The following is a 23,003-nucleotide window of genomic DNA, read 5'->3' as shown; positions in this document are numbered from 1 at the left end:
TCCATATCATTAATGACTTCAGCACACTGCAGTTTGTTACTATGGTAAGTTTTTCTTCAAACTACTCAAGCAGCATTAGCAAAGTCATGCTGCTCAGCAATCAAGAGCTCTGTAAAGTTATGAATGGCAGCACACTGTTTTATATAAGTGATGAATTTTGCCCTTGCATTTCCTTATTTTTGTGGGAAGTTCTAGTTTTGTTATTGTGTGCAACAAGGTAAAATACATTACTACTGACACTTTTTTCTTGTAAATAGCCAGTCATTGAGGGCTATTTGAACTATGTCAACTGGTCAGTCAGTGTATTTTCAATTACTGTTGTGTGTGTGAATATATAGATATACTATATTTTATTGTGTGTGTGTGTGTGTGTGTGTGTGTGTGTGTGTGTGTGTGTGTGTGTGTGTGTGTGTGTGTGTGTGTGTGTGTGTGTGTGTGTGTGTGTGTGTGTGTGTGTGTGTGTGTGTGTGTGTGTGGATGGGGTAGGGGGACAAGGCACAATACCACTTTTGATCCTAGTACACTGCATGTTATTACTATGGCCATTTCTCCTTCTCATTGTCCAGACAAGATTACAGTAGTCATTAACCATAAAAGGTGTGCAAAGCAAATGACCCAACCACAGAACTAGGTCATGGTCAGCAGAAGCAGGCAAGTCAAATTAAGTAAAAAAAACTTTGTAATAACAGAAAACAAAAAGTAAAAGTTGAGCCCTTTAGTCCATCCATTGGACTTCATCAGAACTCACAGCAAATAACAACTCCTTCTTTAAATATACTCTTGGTTAAGTAACGAATGCAGGTGAAACTAGTTAATTAACTAATCAAGAATAGGGCTTAATAAAAGCAAACCCTTTGTTCTCTATACTGCATAAAAAACATTACTTCCTAGACATATTCCAACCAGTGTTAAAAATGAAAAAATATAAGAATTATAAAAATATGAAAACTCAATATCGTATAAATAAGGAAATCATTAAAAACAAAAATCATGTGTGTAATAAAAAAAATAATAATAAGTATAAAGTGGTATAATTCAGTAATACAAACATCAAAATAGGGAAATGTAAAATTGACAGTTATGTAGATGCCCTTCACAATTTAGCTGCTCTTAGTTTAAGCACTGGTTGTAGGGAAACAGATTCACTGAGGCCAGGCTCGACAGTGGCATTCAACCTCAGTTGTCAGAGGAGCTGCTTATATTCCAGTCTGTTCTCCCAAGCACCTCCTCTGGCATCCGTCGGAACAATCTCCAAAATGCCAAATAAAAATGTCCTAAAACTGGTGCAAGACTTAGAGTGCTTATATAAGGGATTGTTCAAACTGGCTCTGCTCATATCATACAAGTGTTCATAAATCCTCTTGGTCATTTTCTCTCAGTCTTACGCACATAAAAACTATCACATTGAGTACAAACTGCAAGATAAACCAAACCTTTAGAATTACAATCCTCCATCTTCAAAGTAATGGTAGATTGTCAGTAGTTCTTTAGGGTAACTTTGTCCTTCTCTAACATATACTGACAGACGTTACACCTACCACATTTAACAGTACCTAACCTAAATGTGCATTTGCGCTTTTCCAAAATTTCCTTGACATTGCTGTGGACCTTGTAAACAAAGGTCAGTTTGTCACCTAGATGGCAGTACAGGTCTTTGTCTAGTTTCAGGATGGTCCAGTTATGAGTAATAGTCAGCCCAAGATGGAAATTAGCATGGTTGGAATGTGTGCCAGTTCCAATGTTGGACAACAGATGGGGTTTCCCTAAAACACATTGGAACGTGGTCTTCCCTTTACCCATAACCTCCATCTTAAGTGTAATAAGTAGGTCATGAGGGTAGCCTCTATCAAGAAACATCCTAAACATTTTCTCGAGCTCATGTGTAAAAGATTCTTCACTGGATGTCATTTGGGCTGCCCTAATAAACTGACCCTTCACTAGATTCCTCTAACAATGCATAGGGTGATTACTCATAAAGTGAAGGTAGGAATTTGAGAAAGTTTCTTTCCTGTAAATACTGAATGTTAAAATACCAGATTCGAACTTAAGTTGGACATCTAGAAAATGTGTTTTATTCTGTTCCATACCATAGGTAAATCTCAGGAAGTCAGTAGTACCAGATAATTACCTCAAAAAAGGTTCTATATCTAAAGGGCTCCCTATCCAAATAAAAAAAAAACATGTCATCCAGATATCTGGAATAGAATGACCACGATTTTTCAAACCCAGACTGGAGCAAAAACGTGTTCTCCCAGATGAGCATAACTAAATTTGCAAAAATGGGGGCACAAGCTGCTCCCTTTGCAACACCACTCACATGTTTATAATATTCCCCTTAAAAAAATAAAGTTTGAACTCAACACTAAGTCCATTAGGTCAACCAAAAAAAATATCTCAAAAAAGTCATAGAGATGGCCTTGTGATAAGGCCTCTTCAAAAAAACTCCAATCCTATATTGTGGGGGATGCAGGAAAAGAGACTGATAATATCAATGGTCAAAAAATAAGTTTGATCGTTAAAAAGGTTGGAATTTAATTTCACCAAGAAGTCCCAGGAGTCTCGTAAAATATGTTGGTATTTGCTACAAAGGGGGTTCAGTTTCCTATCCAAGTAAACTGCCAACGGGTAAGTTTTGGAGAACTGAGCTGCCACAGTTAACTGGTAGGGTGGCTCCATTACACTTTTGTGGGTCTTAGGAATACTAAATAGTGAGGGGATCAGAGGATCTTTAATATACAGAAAGTCAAAAATATCAGTAGTAATGGTGCCCTGTAATGGGGCATCTTCCAGGAACAGGTCTATGTTACTATATGCTATATTGATCTCATTCCTGGATGCTACCCGATACCGGGTTTCATCTTGTAACATATTAAAAAATTTTTCCTACGTAGTCTATTTGTGTAGTGTTATGACCCCCCCCCCCCATCCTTAGCTGGTTTCATTATTCTAATACGTTTGTCCTGTCCAATAGACAACATTCCTCCAATGTCAAATTGTGGAAAATCCTCCTCTTATTTCTGCATAGAGAATAAATTTCTCTTTCACAAACCTTTTGAAATATTTGCAACATGTTATGTGTGGGTGGATTAACACTTTTTTTCTTGCACATAATTGCAGACTGAAAATTCATACTGTCATTGTATAAAAATGACAGGTTCAGTTTCCTTACAAATAATTTAAATTCCAAAATTGCATCCACTATACTCGTCCCACAGTATGGCACAAATTTGAAACCTTTTTCAAACAAGTTGAAATATGCCATGTCAATTTTTAAATCAGAATAATTAAAAATATAAAATCCATTATGGATCAAAATTCTGCCCCCAGGTTGAACCATAACAACATCAATGTCCTTATTTCTTACCTGTTTGGAGTTTATCTGGTTGGATGACTTCTCCCTTGAAAATTCAACCTGCCCCTCTGAGTTGGTACATATCCCCTTGCTTTCTGATTCTTTCTGATTTCCTCACATTGTGAGGAGGAATCCATTGTCATGTCCCTAAAGGGGCAACCTCAGCTTCATTATGGGTGGAATCATTCCAATCAACTGGGGGGGGGGTAGAGTGAGCAGGAATTAAAGCCCCCTCATTGCAATCTTCGTCCCACCCCAAATCAATGGGTAGGCTCTGCCCTCCCTATATCCAGCATTATCCCTTGCTAACTTTTTTCTTTTTTATTTGTAACTCTAGAAGCATGCTTATCAACAAATTTAAAAATATGTTAAACTTGTGCTGGTATTCAAAAAACAATAAATCACTTTTAATAACCTGTTCTAAATTAGTAGTTTCTCTGATTAAGCCAACTATACGTCCACTGTTAAATTTAATAATAAACTCTTAACAATTCAGTACCATGTCAGTTAAACATTTCAAAAAGAATAGAATACTCATGTGAACTGTGGGTGACACCAAAAGCAAATTTAAAAAGTCTCAGTCCTTTTGGGATCTCACGACGGTGAAGACATTCCTTTAAATAAGCATTCTCTATTTGCAATGTCGTCAGTTTCTTAAGTTTCTTTTCAAAATCTTTACGCTGAAACTTGAGACTGACCTGTTTATCATCCACTGGGGCTGTTCATGTAGAGAAATCAAACTTGTGACCCAGCCAATTAGAAAACTCAGATTGTCCTAAACTAGTATTTCCATTCGAAAAACTAGTCTGGGAGCTCAACTTTTACTTTTTGTTTACTGTTATTAAAGAGTTTTTTTACTTAATTTGCCTTGCCTGCTTCTGCTGACTACGACAACCTTTATGGTTCCTATTATAGTAGTTGTACTGAATGAACAGTCAATGTACTGTAAAGTTATGACTGACAACATGCTGTACTTTAGAACTGTGATGAAGGCTGGCATTTCCTTGTGTGTGTGTGTGTGTGTGTGTGTGTGTGTGTGTGTGTGTGTGTGTGTGTGTGTGTGTGGATTTGGTATCACATGCAAACAAGCTCTTGCACATGACTATTGACATTTTCTTTGCAAATAACCACATACTTGTAGAGCTACAGTTGGTCAGCTGATGTGCTTTTAGTTTCCTTGCCAAGGAATGGAAATGCGTAAGAAATCGGTGTACTACCTGCATTTCACTGTAGTGTATTCTAGGGTAACATGCCACTAATGTTGTTTACAGATGCACTGCATTACTATGGCCAGTTCCCCCTACTACAAAGCCAGAGTTACCACAGTCATTCTATCTGTGTGTGGGGGGTGGAGGACTGATGACATTATTGTTGCCACCATCCTGCAGCGCATTTCTGTGGCCTGATCTTCCCCTTGCCTAGTCAGTGTTACCATAGTCAAGTTACATTTATTGATTTATTTATTGACGTGTCTATTGGGTAAGTCCAACTGGGTCACAAGAGCTCATTTTCAGCAGATGCCCAGGGAGAAAAGCTCCATTTAACAGAGAAAAAAAGATTTTTTTCAGACATTACATAAAAAGCAGTTGAAAACTGTACATTTTAAAAATAATCAACAATACTGTAAGGTATAGAGATAAAACAAAAATATGTTACAAAGAGAACAATGAGAAAAAGAAAATTAAAACACTATATACAGTTCTGGAGAGAGCATTCTTTTGGCAGTTCAAAGTAGTAATAAGTAAAAGTCATGTATTTAATTTAATTGCAACTAGAAAGGGGGAGAAAGATTAGAATAAATTTGTATAAATGGGGAGGTGGTGATAGGAAAAGGTTATGTAAAGTGGTAGAGAGGATAAGATAGTTAGATGAAGATGAAGCTGTGGTGGGTACAGAATCTGTACAGATAGGAGTGCAGGAAAAGAGAAGAGACTGATGTTCATCTGGAGGTATAGCATGAGCAGAGCCGTGAGTGTGATACGTGACCTTTCAGAAGATGCTTGAAGGAAAGATGATACATTACACAGCCTGTGGGATAGAATTCTGTTTTTTGGCAACAGAGTGGCAGTAAAGGCTATTTCCAATTGCTGTTTGAGGTTTATAGATGGTGAGAAGTTGTTTATCGTTAGAACAAATGGGGTCTGTTTGGGTGATAGGAAGGAAGAATAAAGCTTGTTGCAGGACAGGCATTGGGGTTTATAAATGATGGTATGGTCTGTAGCTAGTTGTACAAAGTCTGGACTGTGGGGTAGTTCGAGCCAGTTCAAACTTTCAAGGGCCTTGTAGTGATGTGTATAGTATTGTTTATTAGCAAATTTAACAATTTTGTTGTAGCATATATCAAGTTTAGTTTTAACAGATAACAACAAGTTGGTAAGGATATGCACACCATACAAGAGTGAAGGAAGGAGGTAAGTAGTTGCTAGGGTGGTTTTAGCAGAAATAGTTAAGAAAGTTTTTTTATGTCTATAAAGCATGCCAAGTTTCTAGTGAGTTTTTTATATTATTTTGAATGAGGTGTTCAAATCTAAGGTTGTTATCAATAGTCACACCAAGCAGTTTTGTGTGAGATACAATTTCTATCTCTGTATTGTTATGTGAGAAGATTCTGAAGGCGGATTTGTCCCTTCAGATGTGCTTTGGGGAGGAGTAGGTATATATTTTTTTTTGGGGGGGGGCGCTTGAGTAATAATCGGGCACTGTGAAGCCAGTTTTCAGAAGAGGTGCAGGCTTCTTGTTTGATTTCAAGACGACGTGCCAGATTGTCAGATGAGTGTATTAGTGTCAAATCAGCATACTGTATGAGATGCTTGCCTAGAAGAAGTACAGAGATCATTAATGAAAATGTTAAGGAGAAGTGGATGAAGAACTGAGCCATGGAGTACACCAGTAGTAACAAGGGTGCAAGGAGAGAAAGTATGTTGCCATCTAACAGTTTGGTGTCTATCAGATAGGCAGCTTTTAAACCACTGATGTGAAGGATGAGATAGGCTCAAATGGAGCAGTTGTTGAAGGAGTTTGCTATGTGACATGGTATCAAAGTCTTTAGACAGATCCAGAAACATGGAAGAGATAAGTTTTGTCAGAGTACCTTTTACTACTCAACATGTAGAGTCACTCTGTCATAGAATTATAGAGAAATGATTACGGGAACCATAAGATGCCTAGCCATATACAACTTTAAGCAGAAAAACTTAAAAAGTTTTTGCTACCCTTTTCAAACACTTAATGGCGCTAATCTACCAAATTGAGCAGGGTCATATATGATAACCTTGGTGCATAGTTATGTCTACCTATCCAGTCATCAAGACTAAACATAGCCAAAGTAGTGCATTGTTTGACCTGTGGTGGTAACTTACTCCACGGGCTTGGAATACATTGAGTTAGGAACCTACCCCACCAGTGAGTCTTGTTTATTTGTTTGTGTAAATGTAGGTCCTTAGTGTGGGTGTTTGTAGAGTCATAGGCCAGATAAGACTGGGTCTTTCATAGCGCAAAAGTGAGAAACAGGTCTACTCTAAGCAACTTGTGGAGTACTGAACATACCGAGAGTAGTGCTAATGTTTTAGGGTACTTGAAGCATTTAAGACATTTACTTTTGCTGGTTAGAAATCTGTATGCTTTTCCATTTAAGCGATATACTTAGATTTGTACATACTAAATGGAGCTTTATATTCAGTGATGACACTGACAAGGAAAGAATACAGAGGTAGGATGACTTCCTTGGATTTGGAAGATATTTCCTTGGAAATTAGCTGGGCCAGATAAAAGGAATTCCTGACTATGGTGAAAACATAATTGAATGAGAGGGGGTAACCCACATAAATACCCGGATCTCTTATGACCATATCTGTCTGAAGAGGGGTGCCATTTATAGCATATGAAATGGGAGCAACCTCTCTGACAAATTCTGCTATGCTGCACTGTGGTAAATGAATAAATGGAAATACAGAGGAATATGGCAGACTGCCTGCATTTTGTTGTTGTGTTTAGGGTTGTGGGACTATGCCAGTGCTGTCAACATGTTGCAATTTACTACTATGGTCAAGTTTTGTTGTTGCTGTCCATTAAAGATTATAGTAACCACATTACCTGAACAGTCAGTGTATCACAGAAAGTGTGTGTGTGTGTGTGTTGTGTTTTGTGTGTGGGTGTGTGTGTGTGTGTGTGTGTGTGTGTGTGTGTGTGTGTGTGTGTGTGTGTGTGTGTGTACGCTCAAGAGTGTGTGTGCATGTACTCCTGTATGCATATGTATAATATGCATTCATATATTTATGTTATGCATGCCTTGGGGAGTATAGGGCTGCTGTCTGTTATTATGTACATCAAGCTGGAACACATTACTACTGATACATTTTCTTGCAGATAGTCAGCCAGTCATATTTAATTGAAAGTCTACAGCAGGTCATGCAGCATGCCTTTCAGATACTGATGCCATTCAGTGAATATATAGGTATATGACGTACTAAACATCTTCTCTTCATTCTCATTATACCCAGACATGCATCAGATTGAGGCCAGATAGTCTAAGGAGGATGCACTAGACTGGCTGAAGAAGGAAAGGAGTTGGTGGCAGTTGGCTGCAGGGAGGGGAGAAGGAGCAAAAAAAAAAAAAATAGTATTCTGGCTTCTCCAAAGCACATTGATCTTGGAGTTAAAGGACACTAGTTTATATTCTGGAAGAGTAGTTTGTTTACAATCCAGTGTTGTGGTAAATCACACGATCCTGTTGTTTATCCAATAGTAGCCTTTGCATATTGCCTTTCTGTCTGTGCATGCTCCAGGCAAACAAACTTCACTCAGTTTAACAAAAAAAATCCAGTGTTATAACTTTTTCTTGTTATTATTAACTTAAATGCACTCATGCTATTTCTATGGGGTCTTTCAGCCTACCTATTTTATAATTTATAAATATGGAATTATTACAGAATTATAAACTTATATGGTCACAGCAGCTGGAATGTATGTAAGGTGAGATTCTTTGAATAGTACTAATGGTGTCTATAGGCTTCTGCCACCACAAAAAGCCAGTAAAGCTGGCCTAGTGTATTGGGTTGTTTTAACTGACACTGCAGCGCTACAACCTGAAACAGTTGCTGTTGCCCTTTATATTTGTACACACAGCTCAAACACATATGATTTGTAGGCCTTTGCTTGTGCCCAAGACAATAATAGCACACATCCAGATTTTCTTTTCTTTGCGGTTTAAGACTGCATTTTGAAATGCAGATTCAGGGATTACATAATTGCTTTCCTCAAGAAAGAAAAAGGTAAAGAAATAATTAAGTGCTTACACCTAGGCTATTGCTTCTGTCATGCTCAATTTACCCTTGCTAAGCATAGTTGTGTCATGCACACATTTTTTCAATTCACTTTTTTTTTGAATTCTGTGATATCTACTAATATTCAAAGTCACCCTCCCCTTCTGTGAAACAGTTACACCACTCACTCCCTTCTATAAGCATGTGCTGCGTGCCTTCTTTACCTAATCTGCTTTATACACTATAAGCTGTTTGGCTTCAACCTTCTTTGTCTGAGTGACACGCTTATTGCCACTGTTTACTAACTGGACCTCTTTGTCCATTCTTCCTCTTATCTTATGTGTATCAAGTACGTCTCATATTTCTCCATTGTTTATCACTGCACACATAATCACCAGGATGGGCCATACTGTTGTCCTCCTTCCTCATAGTCCCCCCCCCCATTTCTTTATTTTTTTTATCCGTGACCTGACTGTCACTTTTCTCCATCACAATGACTGTAAACCATATTTTTCCAAAAGTATCCCCCTCATCAAACATTGTTTCATTAATTTAGTTTCCTGGACCCTATACTTGTTGCTAAACATAAACATCATGTTTCCCCTGAGGAGGGCTTATCAAGGGTTGTTCAAACCTCCATTTATAAGGATCAAGAGGACTCTTCTTGGTAGTATAGGTAAGCAACAGGACAATAGTTCAAAATGTTTTTATTAGCAGCTTAATTAACATGAACCAGGTAACCTCACTAGGTGCCAGTGTTTTTTTTTTTTCAGAGACTGACTGAGAACCCAGGGTCAAAAAGTTGGAAAATACAGAATAATAGGTTGTATCTTTAGTTCTCTAGAGTGAACTACAAGGGATAAACTTCTTACATGATGGTTTCCAGATTTCTTAGTGTTGCTTTTAGAAAATGTTTATAGAAAATTAAATGGAAAAGCAATCTTTTTAGCAAGGTATGAATGTAATGCCTTTTTTTCTGATTGGGTGTTACCCCTTTAATTAATTAGCCACACCTACCACACTTTTTTGCTTCTTACCAAACAAGAGTTGAACTTGGAAGCAAATTGGTGTTATGATGGCCAGCTCTAGGCAGTCTGCAAGTTATATGGAGGAGTTAAATTGCCCAATTTGTCTTGGGTTGTTTAATGAACCAGTTACTGTGGAATGTGGGCACAACTTTTGCAGATTCTGTATTAGTAAGGTTTGGAACAGTACTGAAAAACTCCTCTGTCCAGAGTGTAGAGTGGAGTTCTCAGACAAGAAATGCATAAAGAACAGACTGTTGGCTAATCTGGTTGAGACAGCAGTGAAAGTAAAGCAAGGTCAGGGAAATGAAAGAACTGATTCTGGGTACGGAGAAGATGCAGAGAATCAAGGAGTGAAACGGTGCAAAGCAACTCATCACTGCAAGGAACATGGAAAGACTCTAGAATTGTTTTGTGAGGAAGATGATGTCTTGGTCTGTGCCCTGTGTGTCCCTATACACTATGGTCATCATTTTATATCCGGTCACGATGCAGTGGGAAAGTGTCAGGTAAATATTGTATTTTGCATATAGGTTCTGCCATCTTTATTTCTCTACAATTATCTGTATTTTTATAACTTGCTGTCATAACAGAGGCATTGGCTTATAATTCCAGAAATGTAGCATGTTGATAGTAGAGACCAACTGCTTGAGCCACCTAGTATGGCAAATTATTTGGTTGATAACTGTCTTGTAAAATTATTTTTATATCTTTTTGATGCCCTCTTGAATTGCATAGTAACTCTGTCAAAAGGCTTCTTCAAATAGCTGCTTTTTCCGTTGGATTACCTTGACTTGTTTCTTCAGATTATGCCCTGTTGTTTTCTTACATTTCTCTTATTGAAAAAGCAGCTCCTGCTGAGGAACCAACATACTTTACAGTATCTATCATGTTAGTTTAAGTAGTAAAGCAGAGGGGACACTGGTGATCTGGGTTCAGTTGGTTTTCAGTGTTACCAGGATGTTCCATGACTGAAATCCAGCTTTATTTCCACAGGGGAGGAAAAGTAAGAGTGTTCTTTAATGTTGGATGGTCTCATAGCTGTATCCAGCGTCTGGCTTTAGACAAGGAAAGATAGTAGCAATAGTCGGTTTGAGGAGGCAGAATACTCTTCATCTGCAGGGAGCTTAGTCTCTGACATTGTGTACCCAACATGCCAGCTATCTTAAAGATGAGGGGGGGAAATAGGGGTTCAGTGAGAAATCTGAGCTGCCTATAATACTTGTAATTTCTCTCTCAAGCTGAGAGTGAGATCAGAGTGCCTTGATGTCAGTAGGGTTTTGGGACAACAAAAATGGAGGAAACTTTCACTTTTTGTCATACCTGTTTTCTAAGCACTGTTTGCCCCCTGTGCTTACTGATCAGCAAACCAACCTGGATTAGACATGAGCCCATTTTTGTTTCACCTATATTGGGTATCTCTAGCACCGGAGGTGAGAGACGACTAGAGATGCTATCATTTAAGCAGCTGTGAGGCTTCTTTTGTGCGCTTGCCAGTATCCAGGAAATAATGGATTTGTTATGGTCGTAAGTCCCCCCCCCCAGCACCCCCAGTGGTTGATGTGGGCATCTTTGTTAGCACAAGGGCATGATGCAGTGCTCTCCTATTTGTATATACTTCCACACACATTCCCATGAAAACTACCATCACTGCCTTAGGATTGCCAAGTGTGCAGCCTGTCTACAGACACTAGTGTCATGTAAGCATTAACTTTCAAGGAGCAATCATCCTCCAGGAGTCTACAGTCTGCCTCCCCCAGGAATTGTTGGCAGCATAAGTCATTTACTTTCACCCTCCTGTTCCCAGCTTTTTCAATGTCTGTGCCACTATTTGAATTTGGGGATAGTAGTTTCTCCCTTGTGATGCTACTTCATCTGTGCATTTCAATGAGTAGCATTTCCTGTCATTTCATACCTTGTTTACCTTTAAGGTCACCTACATGCCTAGGATGTCCATTTAAATTCTGAGGACTGTAACTGTGAACCTTGGATTAATGGCACTACATGAGCAAGTGTCTGAGAATATATGCTTTCCAAGACTGTGGTATCTGAGGAGAATTCCTCCTGTTCTGAGGTACAGCATTCTTGGAGTTGGTATATATATGTAGCAGGGGTAGAGGTGGCTCATCACCATAGGGTGAAGAGGAAGTCCTCCTGCAAAAAAATCTTTAACTGTTTTTGTTTGAATTAGTTTTATTTTTCAGACAGTTGGGACCTGTAACACTTGCCTTTGCCCTTATGCTAAGGAACCTCGTGCATACCTCTCAACTGTACAGATTTTTGCAGAATTTCCAGATTTTTTTGCCTAATATTTTTAGTCTGTTCCTCTTAAAATTTGAGATGTTCTTGCAAATCACTAGGGAATTGAGGACTGAGGTCAGAAAATATTGGCAGACATTTGAGTTTCGGACTTCATATCTTCCAGAAAATTCATGCTAATGCAAAACTTGTTAGTCTATTAACTTTCAAGGTTTGTAAAAGCATATTTAATAAGTGTCCCTATATGTGGCTTTGTCCAGATTTCTTGTGCCAAGAGGCTGAGAAGTGTGAACACACACTTCCACTAGGTCTGTTTCCACCATAATGCTTGCTGCTGTGTAATTTCCATTTGGGCTCATCTTTCTTTACTTGTTGCTTTTTCTCTGATATTTTAGCTTCCAAGTTTCTGATCATTGTTTTAAACTTTCTAAGCCTCCTTTTTATTCTTTTTTTATTATGTAACAACTTTGTGGCATATCTATTTTGCAGCAGCAAAGTTTGTACATTACAGAAATGTCATTTATCTAAACACTGAAAAGCTGATGTAGTACTGACCTCTGTTCTCTACTGATAACCACCAATTCATAAGAGTGGACTCCAAGTGATTTGCCAACATTTCTATATACATTGCAGCATTTGATGAATCATGCGCTGTGATGTATTTGCCCATACTTACATTTTTGGGGCTTGTTTTAAATAAAAAGCTTTATAAACTTATTAAACCACAGCCCAAAACCAGCTATTCAAGTTCTGATGGTACCATAGGGTAATGTGAGCTGCGTCCATAGAGTTTAATGGGGCGCCTTAATGCATGCACATTAGTGCATCCATTAAAGTCTATGGACTCAACATAAGCTTTTCTAATGCCTACATCACTGAAGTTTAAACTTCCTTGTTTTTTTCAGTGACATCAGTGCAAGGAGAAAGCAAATTTTACAACCAATTTTAAATATAAACGTGATGACCAAAACTCTCCCTGATGGGGGGGGGGAAATGCTGTTTATGCACTGCACAGTGTAGTGCAAAGGTACACTTCAAAACACTGTCAAATCACTCTAAACATCCTCAGCCTGTTACTTGTTAAAAGAGCACAGGGCCCATCTGTACTGCGCAAACAATTTTGTTAAAAATAAATAAATAAATGCTAATAATAATTCATCGCAGGAGGCTAGAAGAGCAATACACTATTAATAAAATTGACAATAAAGAGTTGATTCCTGCTGACTGGGAATTACGATCTGGTTGCAAACCACCATGGTTAGCTTGCTTCACTATGACAAAGCTTACTGTTCTGTGATTGTGTGAATTCCCACTTCATTTTCTAAATAAGTGGGACATTTGACAATAACCACCATTCAGAAGCTGAGAGATTGATTCACACAAGCATGTACAGTGCATTTTGCCTTTCTGAAATGTGCTAACTACAGTACTCTGCAGCCATATGGCAATTCTTGTCATTGAAAGATGGTGTCTGTCTGTCTGTCTGTCCAAGGCTTCTGGAATCAGGTAAGCAGGTCTTTAACTAAGATGTGCTTCAGAAAAGGAGTGATGGTCATAGTACTCTAGCAATCAAATTTACAGAGACAATTAAATGTATTAGATTTGTATGTGCCTTACTGACTTCCATATATATTCTAAAAATGTATTCCTTTAGCAGCGTTTTTGTAATTTTCTTACAAATGAGGTCAAATGGCAAGCTGGCAGTTTACAGTATTAGTCTGTGGAATTGCATCTGCTCCCTTCCTGTCTTCAAGTGCTATACCCCCCCCCCCAAAGTCATTCTTCTCAGACCCATGTGTTTTGTCTAGTTTTAAATTTTCCACTTTTATTGGGGACATTGGTTGTGAAAAAACTTTATCCTGGGCAGTTGTCCTGAATGGATTTAGTAAATAAATATTCTGTTCTGCGGGTCTTGTACAAAGATAACCATTGAGCAACCCAACTTTTACACCATCGTTACCTCTCACTTCCAAACATTTCATTTAGTTTCTCAAGCCTTTCCCTTTTCCTTTGCTCCATTATGTTTCTGAAAGCATTAAAGAAATGGCTAAATTTTCTTCAGTCTGGACTTTTGCATTTCAAAAATGCCCGATGCAGTCTGCATTAACTGGTATTATTGTCTGTTCTCTGAATCACCTATCATTTCTCTTTTTCTCTCAACAGAAATGTTACTAAAAAGTAACCATGATGGAGAGTGGGCTAGAATGGTAAATGAAGGAATAGGAGAAAAGAGGAACCCTAATTAGGCAAATTAAGGAGCAGCTGTAACATGTCTTAATTCTGTCAGTATATTCGGGTAATATTATAGTGTATAGGCTGTCTACAAAGGGAGTTTATAATTATTAATACACACAATTTCAATTTCAACATTTTTGGTCTTCATACAGCCTTTTTTTATTCTATATTTGATATGGTATCTGCATCCATTTGTTCAGAAATACATCTACAAGGCCCATATATAAATTTCAAATTTTCAAACTCCTTGTTTCATTAATGATATGACTTCAAGTAATCTCAAGTGCAGCCTCATTTGAGGACTACTGTTTTCTCCTTTTTGATTAGCAAATTTTGTAAACTCTAAAGACTTGCTGTGTTTGTGCTAACAGTTTTGAAGTCTCACTCAAAAATTGGTACATTAGGTCAAACATTGTGCATATTAAAAATCCATCAATGTACATCATGAATGGCATTTCTCAGCATGCCAAGATATCATAAAAATGAGCTTTCATCTGTTTGTGCCAGGCATACTTCTCAACCTCCAGAACTAAAACTCATCTTACAAGCCTTTAAAAGTCATCAGAAGGTCAGAAAGAAGAGCACGTCCTTATTTATCTACAATGGGCAGTCTTTATTAATATATGTACACACAAGCAAAACCACATTTCTAAAGTTGTGCTGCTGACTGTTCTTCAATATAAAATAACCAAACAGTCCACTCCAGCAGGTAACTCCAAAAAAGATGGTTACCTGCTGGAGTGGACTGTTTTGTTATATAAAATTAGACCCAAAAAATCCTAAGGTGTGCACACATCAACAGGTATGATTTTGATAAGCATCAGTAAATCTAGGAGGAGAAAGGCTAAATTTGATGGCCAAAATCATTGCCCTATGCCTAAATCATAGCAGATGAGAGGTATGGTGCCTGATAAAGCATTCACTTTGTTTTCAGTGAAAATTTAGTATTTAAATTCTTTGGATGTGGTCAAGTTCTTCCAAAATACCCCAAGCCTACAACTATTGCACATAAAAGCTAGTGACCATTTATTAATTCCTCAAATAAATAATCTGGAGGCAAAACCTGACACACAAAGCTAATGGTAATGCAAACCTCTATATTGTTTGCACCTTGTAGCCTAGATTATGTGCTTCAGAGACTTGTCCAAGGTTTTGTGCACCATTCATGATTGGCAAAAGTAAGCAAGTTGTGCACTATAGGTACACTTTAGTTTGTTCTATTTAACATTTTTTAATAATAAAACTTTTAAAGTGTAAGCAAAACATATTAACCATCAGTCACATTGGCTGCTTTTCAGTTTGCCAAAAAATTAGAGTGACACCATTTCATTTTCTCAGTCTACTGTTGCGAAGTTTAGAATGCTTCAAAATAGTAATGGTAAGTGCTTTCATCCGTAACAACTAGGACTATTTCAAAACCATCTTTAAATTCAGATAACTTAATTTAAATAGTCATCTCGATTCCCAATCAAATAATTAACCAATCCAGTCCCCCAACTATTTGTCATGTTCATAGGTAGGTTCCAGGCTATCAGCCCAAGGGCCTAAGTAAGCCTAGCCAACAAGGTTCCCTGGCTTACGCCACCCAAGAAAGTTATTTTCCTGTGCCCCTGTCAAGCAGAGCCGCAGAACTGATCCCCGGGGTGTACTTTCCCATCCACTTATCAAGATTTTTCTTGAAGAGTGCTAATGAGGAAATTTGCTTGACATAGATAGGTAGCTTGTTCCAGAGTATGGGAAGTCTCTGGGACAGGAATCTATCCCTCCAACATGTCCTGTTTATTGTAGTGACAAGGTTTAGGTCCCTAGAGCGTGTAGCTCAGAGGGATTGGGATTTCTTTAGGTGTAGCATGTCCAACAGCTCTGGGTTTGACATAGCTTTATATGTTAGGTAGAGATCACCTCAGAGTAGGCGATATGCTAAGGAGTAAATCTGTAGTTCCTGTAGTGTGCCTGGAAGGTCATTTACACAGACCCCTCCCACCTAGTGCCTGCTTTGATTATGGTGCTCTGAACTTGCTGCCTAGAGTACAAAGTGGCATTTCTAGTCAGTGAATCAGAGCAGTCGTGATAAGGTCAGTGAATTGGAGTATGTGATGTATGCAGGACTATTTGCCCTCATCTTACACAATTCATAAATGGCTATGAAAACTGTCTGTTGTGTCTTTGTGTTTAAAATTTATCATTAAATTTCTTCTGTTTGTCTACCTTTTATTAGAATTTAATGGAAGATAAGAGCAATACTAGACAAGCAGTCAGCAATATACACTGATATGTAGTCACACTTGTCATCTCTTACACATGCACGTGTTCATATTGTGTTACTATCTCAGCCATGTGACTAAGATAGACATGCTTAGACTGGATGAACAAAATGCTGCATACAGTATGTGCATAGCTTGAAGGGGCTACTGAGATTTAAAACGGTTACAAAAGATACTGTGTTTATTGTAACTTGCATACCTCTCAACTGCCGAGATTTTCACAGACTGTTCAGATTTTTGCTTCATGTTTTTGGTCTGTTCCTCATAAAAGTTGTGGTTTTCTGGCTAGTAATTGAGGTTAGTAAATAATGGCATGCATTTAAGTTTCAGACTGTATATATTAATACAGAATGCATGTTCTCAAAAACCTGTTAGCAACTTTCTAATTTTTAAGAGCAATAGTTACATCTGTTCCTATTTTTACACCTGTGTCCCTCTATTATTTTTGATTTTGTCCATATTTCTTGTGCTTGGAGTTTGAGAGATACGAACGATGATTTATAAAATTTAGTTTAAGACCTAGAATCCATTAAATACAACCACTGTAAAGACTAATTTGTGCTAACAATTTAACATTTCCATTTCTTTGGGAACATTGATGGTTCTACAGATATGGGCTGGAATTCAAATAGGCTTACCATAATGCAGAAATTGCGTCATGGTAAGCCTGAGTGATTCAGAGACCCCCCCCCCCCGCTATTGTTTTCTGCTGGCAATAGCCTTGTGCTCTCAGAAATGGTGCTGGCAGCAGATAACGAAGCGGAACTGAGAAGAGTGATTCAATCAGCACATTCATTTCTTCATAAGGAGGAAAAAGAAGTGAATGCTATTGAAAAGATGGTGTTCATCCATTAATCCCTATGGAAGGCTTAGTGGCCCATAGTGCAAGCACAGGTTGATATCGCAGGGTGTGTGTGTGTGTGTGTGTGTGTGTGTGTGTGTGTGTGTGTGTGTGTGTGTGTGTGAGAGAGAGATCATGTTCTGGTAAGTTCTTGTGCTACTGAAACACACTAGTGGATAGAGAGAAAATGACTTGAATATTGAGGTCCGCTAAGTGTTGATTCAGGGACATGGTAATTAAGTGTTGATGAGGTGTTCCTCTGTGTGGCTTTACCTGGTCTCTGAATCAGAGATGCTTTTTATAGATGTAACCCATGTTAGCCACTTAGGATCTTCTTGAATCCTGGGGATAGACCATTGTTTAAACTGTGAGGTGGAGTAAAAGATTTCAAAGCTCCAGTATAAGAAACAAGTTAAATGTTTGATGTTTGATCACTGTTTTCAGTTTTTTTTCTTTGAATTTTTCATTTGAAAGAATATGTGAAGCAAAACATTGCTTTTGTTGTCGGATAGCATACTTTAGTGTTTCATAACATCTATGGGTTCTACAGCACAGTGAATGAGATGGACACAGTGTTGGTTTAGCAAATGTCTTCTGCATTTTTCCTTGCAGAATTTTTCATCTGAAACTTTTTCTGTAGGCTGTTTTTGCAAAATGGCAAAAATTTCTTTGCTTCTTAGACCTAGGGTGATATTTATAGTCTGGTACTTTGCAGCTACATAGGAGCTGTATGCGAAGAGCACCTATACAAGTATATGTAAATAAGCTAAGAACAGGTTATTTGCATTAAATAAGGCAAAGCAAAGGTGTTTTGAAAAATGCATCTAATTATGGCAGAAGTGAAAAGTAGCTAAAGTTAAGCAGTACCTACAAAGTATTATGTGAAAACTGTAGGCTTCGTACTACTTTGCATGTATTTGAATATTGTGGACAGATGCAGCTATGCTCAGTCATGCTTGAAAGACTTGAGGCAAGTGGCAGAATGTGCAGTTTTTATTAATATTTAAAAAATGAAGATGTTTAAAATGTTGTATATGGGGTACCCTTATGTGGGCACCCAGTTTATTTTAAGGAATGGAAAAGGGGTAGAAAAGATTAAAAAAGGGAAGACGCAGCAGGAACACACGAAAGGGTTGTGCTGGAGGAGGTGGGAGAAGAGGGACACTATTTGTTTGGTGGGGATAGATGTACCTATTGTTTCAAGACTTTTTATGTAGGAGAGTAGTGTGGTTGAGAAATGAGGTGAGCGGGTGGAGGAGAAAGGATGAGGGAAGAAGGGGTGACTAGGAACAGCACCAGCAAGGGTCCCCAGTCCACAGAGCTTCAAATGTCTCCACTGCCAGATGGTGTTGCAGTAGAGGACCCTTATGTTCAGAGGGTAAGGGTCTTTGGTGGTACGGTGGTTGGCATCGACTGGGCAAGTGTGTCTTTAACCCTCGGAAGAGATGCCTCAACTGACTTCATTCATCTGTCTATGACCTGCTTCAGCACATTCACAAAAGCCCCCATTCAGTAAGGGTTGGCAGGCTGTCTCATACTAGTATGCCTGCAGGACTGGTGCCACCTTCTCCACATCCCTGAGAGAATGTCCCTGTTCAGGAAGAGGGTGAATGCTCCTAACCTGGGAGGTGTGCACCTGGGCTGCTCCTGAGGAATTTGTATCTGTAAAAATGAACCTAAATGGGAGAGAAATAAAATAAAGGACAAAGGAATGCATAATTAAAATAATCAAATAAGAGAAAAAGGGAGGAGGGAGACAAGAAAAAATACAGATGGTAAATTCACACCAAGTTACACTGCATTCAATTTCTTCCTTTAAAACATTTTTATTTTTATAGATCTTTATTGAAGTAAAACAGAATGTACGTGAAGTGCTTATGCAGACATGGGACTACTGATTTTGGAAGCGCTTGTGTGTACACAGAAGAATGGTGTGAGAAGTGCTAATGCAGACTTGGGATGAAATGACATGGGAAGTGCCTATGTGGAACTTGAAGTGTGTTTATCGCTATCAAGTTTTGACTGGGTTTTTATTTTGCAGTCTACTAGCATAAATGATTGTATTTGTGCCTGATGTGCATTTATTGTACTGAAAACACGCCTTATAAATACTTATATCATCCAACTCAGCAAAGCCCCTCTTGGTCCTGCAGAGTGGTGCTAGCAGCAGAGAGACGAAAAGCGAGTTGTAACTGCTCTTTTGCTTAAAATAAGCTTGTTACTGAAATTATTATTACCTGCACTTTGAAATTGTCTTTTTGTTTGAATTTAACTGTTAAGGCTGCTCACTTAAGTGGGCTAGCCTGTGTAAATCAGAAAAAGCACAGCAAATACTTATCTGCCTAAAAAAAAAGAAAAAAAACAAAAAATATCCTTTGTTTCCCACCTTTCCTGAGCTAGAATAGTCCCTAATACATGTTTTGCTGTATTCTAGACTTTAGAGCAGTTCCTGTGTTGCCCATATCCTTACTTGGATAGAAGGAAGCTTCTCTGTTCACCAGTGGGAGTAGGGAGCTCTGAGCAGCCTATCTGTCCCTGGAGGAGTGGTCTCAGCCCAGAAACTTGTTTATTGGCCGTTTTGGGCTAATTCCTAGCTCTTTCAAGTCCCCTGCTTAAAAACCTGCTTTAGTGCGATTTTGCGCATAGTGCAGCATCGGGTAACGCCGCTTAAACAGGTTTAAACGATTACCGGCTCCACAGAGTCTGCTCTTCACTTTTTCCCTTGGAAATGATCTAAATCTCAAAGGAAGCACTCTATTTTCATTTTAAAACCTTGCACTTGTTCTTATAAGCAAAACACCAACAAACTTAAGCACTAAACCCCCCTTATACTCCTTTTAAACACTTAACACCCTACTGATCCTTTTTGATCAGTCAAAAAGTATTTCATCATAATATCCTGACATCCAAAGGTCAGTTTTGTGTATACTCTCCAGTCCAGCTGATGAATATGAGAATCTTGAGGCAATGTTACAACTGCCTTATGTACACAGACAACCCTCTCCTCCTCTCAAAAAACTCAAATATATGTGAGAGTGCAACTATATAGCCAAATTGGAGGCTGAGCTCTCTCAACCCAAGACTGGCACAGTCAACCCAGGAGGAGAGGATAACCACACACACCACAAATCCAGTCTCGCATAGACCTATAACAACAGCAAAGCAAACACATAAACACACAAAAACATACTTGGATGCTCTAAATAAAAATCTGCCTAAGCAGCAGAGACTGCCAAAGCAGACACCCAAACAACTGCTACCCCACAACAATACCTATGTATCACACCGTTCACAAAAGTCAGTGTGCCACACAGTCACAGCCCTTAAGGCTAAACAACACACCTAATACACTTGTAATAGGTGACTCTATTGTCAGACACACTGACATCCCACTCACCAGGCTGAACAAGGATAAGGTCACTGTAAGCTGTCTGTCGGGTGCCAGGATCCGCCACATAACACAAGCACTCGGTTCACTCCAAAGCAAGTACAAATATGACTCCGTCACTGTCCATGCTGGTGTGAATGACCTGAGATGTACCTCCCTGGACTACATGAAAAGAGACCTAGAGGAGCTCTCTGATCATGTAGCCCAGGCCAGTATGACCCTGACCTTGAGTAGCATCTTACCCTCACCAAGAATGATGTCACAGTATAAAGATAAAATGATCAATTTTAACAATTGGTAAAGTATTGGTGTCATTCAAAGGGGATCCAGTGTCTGTCAGCCTGGGATGACATGCTCGACAAGCCACGTTGCTTTGTTAGGGACAGCTTGCACCTGTCACCCCTGGGCTTTCGAATACTGACTAAAGCTCTTGCCACCCCCATAGTGCCTTTTTTAGGCAAGGCTCAAAAGACAAACCCACCTCCATAGACAACACAAGGAAAAAGAAACTAAGGGTAATGCTACTCAACGCCAGAAGTCTAAACCTCAAGATGCACGCACTCGAGGCTCTCCTCAGTATGGAGAATATTGATATCTGTGCAGTAACAGAAACCTGGTTCAAGGCTTTTGAGAGCACCCCAGCACTACCAGATTATACCTCATACCATGCTTTTCGGCCCCAAAACTCGGACCGAACCACAAAAGGAGGGGGAGTATCCATATTCATCAAAGATACCCACACCTCCAGGTTAGTGGCACTGCACAAAGCAGTGGAGACCATCCATGTGCAACTAACAGTGCGCAAAACTGCCTTTCAGTTTGTAGCCTGCTACAGACCACCCTCCCAAACTCAGGAACCCCACATGGCTTTCCTGAGAACTCTGGAAAATATGAAGGTCTCTCCAAACACCATCATATTGGGTGACTTCAACTACCCAAACATAGATTGGGAGCACTACTCAAGCCCCAACACCCTCGCCCAATGGTTCCTAGAATTTATAAACTCAAATGCCATGGAACAACTTGTCACCATTCCCACAAGAGGGAAAAATATATTGGACCTGATCATCACCAACATGGGGACTCATTGTTCCACACCAGAGGTATACACCTCATTGGTAAGATCTGAACATAAATTAATCTCACTGGACATCCTCATCCCGTCCCCACCCCCAGCCAAGGAAATCAGAGAGAAGAACTTCTCAAAAGCAAGCTTCACCCTTCTCAAAACCGAGGTGGAATCCTTCAAAGCCCCCAGGCCAGTGGAAAATATGGCCCAAACCGCAGAATCCTTTACAAACGCATTCTGTGGACACCTACAGGAATGCATGGATCGTGCTATCCCAAATAAAACCAAGACTCACTCCTCCAAGGGGAGGAGACCTGTCTGGTGGATCCCAGCCATAAACAAGCTATACAGCAGAAGGAGGAAGCTACTATATGATAGAGCAAAATCCCAAAAAGGGAAAGCATCTCTGATCTCTACTAGCAAGAAACCCTCATAAAATCATCCAAGGCCAGCTTCGAAAGAAAAATTGCACAAGACGCTAAAGATGATCACAAGGCCTTCTTTAGTTATGTCAGGAACCTGGGTGTCAACTCCCAGATATGTTCTGAGTTGGTGCAAAATGACAAAAAATACACTGAACCCACAGACATTGCCAACATTCTGGCAGACAGATTCAGTGCAAACCCCCCCCCCCAAAAGATCAAATGTCTATCCCAACAGTGTAGCCTCCCCGACATCACAGGTGAGAGCTGCCCTCTCCAAAGCAAAAAACACAGCATCAATGGGACCAGATGGTGTCCTGGGCTGCGTCTTACATGAGCTTCAAGAACTGAACCCTCATATGAAGTCACTGTTCAGTCTCAGCTTCACTACAAGATATGTACCCAAGGAATGGAGTACAGCAACAGTGGTCCCACTCCACAAAGGTGGTGCCACAACGGACCCTGTAAACTATCGCCCTATAAGCCTGACTAGCCTGGTCTGCAAAGCTATGGAGTGTATCGCTATGGAGCATATTGTCATGGAACTTAAAAGACATTGGGAACCTCAAAATACTGGATCCCACCCAATTCGTCTTTGTCAAGGGCAGATCTTGCCTCTTGAACCTGGTCGATGTTTTTGAAACAGTCACCAAGGCAATAGATGAAGGGAAGGTAGTCCACACAGCCTACCTGGACCTTGCAAAAGCCTTTGACACAATACATCATTTGGGCATCATAAATAAGCTCACCAGCTTAAATATCACCCCCTATGTCACAAGATGGGTTGCTAAATGGCTCAGGGATAGAACCCACATGGTCAGAATTGCAGGTGCCATGTCAGACTCTAAACCGGTTACAAGTGGCGTCCCACAAGGCTTAGTCCTCGA

At 39.3% G+C, this 23,003-nt stretch overlaps 1 protein-coding gene across 1 annotated transcript in view; it reads left to right on the top strand.

Annotated features, from left to right (window-relative positions):
* The first annotated feature begins 9,653 nt into the window (after positions 1 to 9,653).
* LOC122813573 (zinc-binding protein A33-like) overlaps positions 9,654 to 23,003 on the top strand; it is a 115,391-nt gene continuing 102,041 nt past the window's right edge. Inside the window, exon 1 of the mRNA XM_044085970.1 lies at positions 9,654 to 10,147. Coding sequence (XP_043941905.1) covers positions 9,686 to 10,147 — 462 coding nt within the window. The 5' untranslated portion in view covers positions 9,654 to 9,685. The remainder of the gene's footprint in view (positions 10,148 to 23,003) is intronic.

This window comes from Protopterus annectens, chromosome 10.part0 (assembly GCF_019279795.1).
Source record: "Protopterus annectens isolate FY-2018-M chromosome 10.part0, PAN1.0, whole genome shotgun sequence".
Taxonomy (NCBI): Eukaryota; Metazoa; Chordata; order Ceratodontiformes; family Protopteridae; genus Protopterus; species Protopterus annectens.
This window is presented reverse-complemented; position numbering and strand designations above follow the sequence as displayed.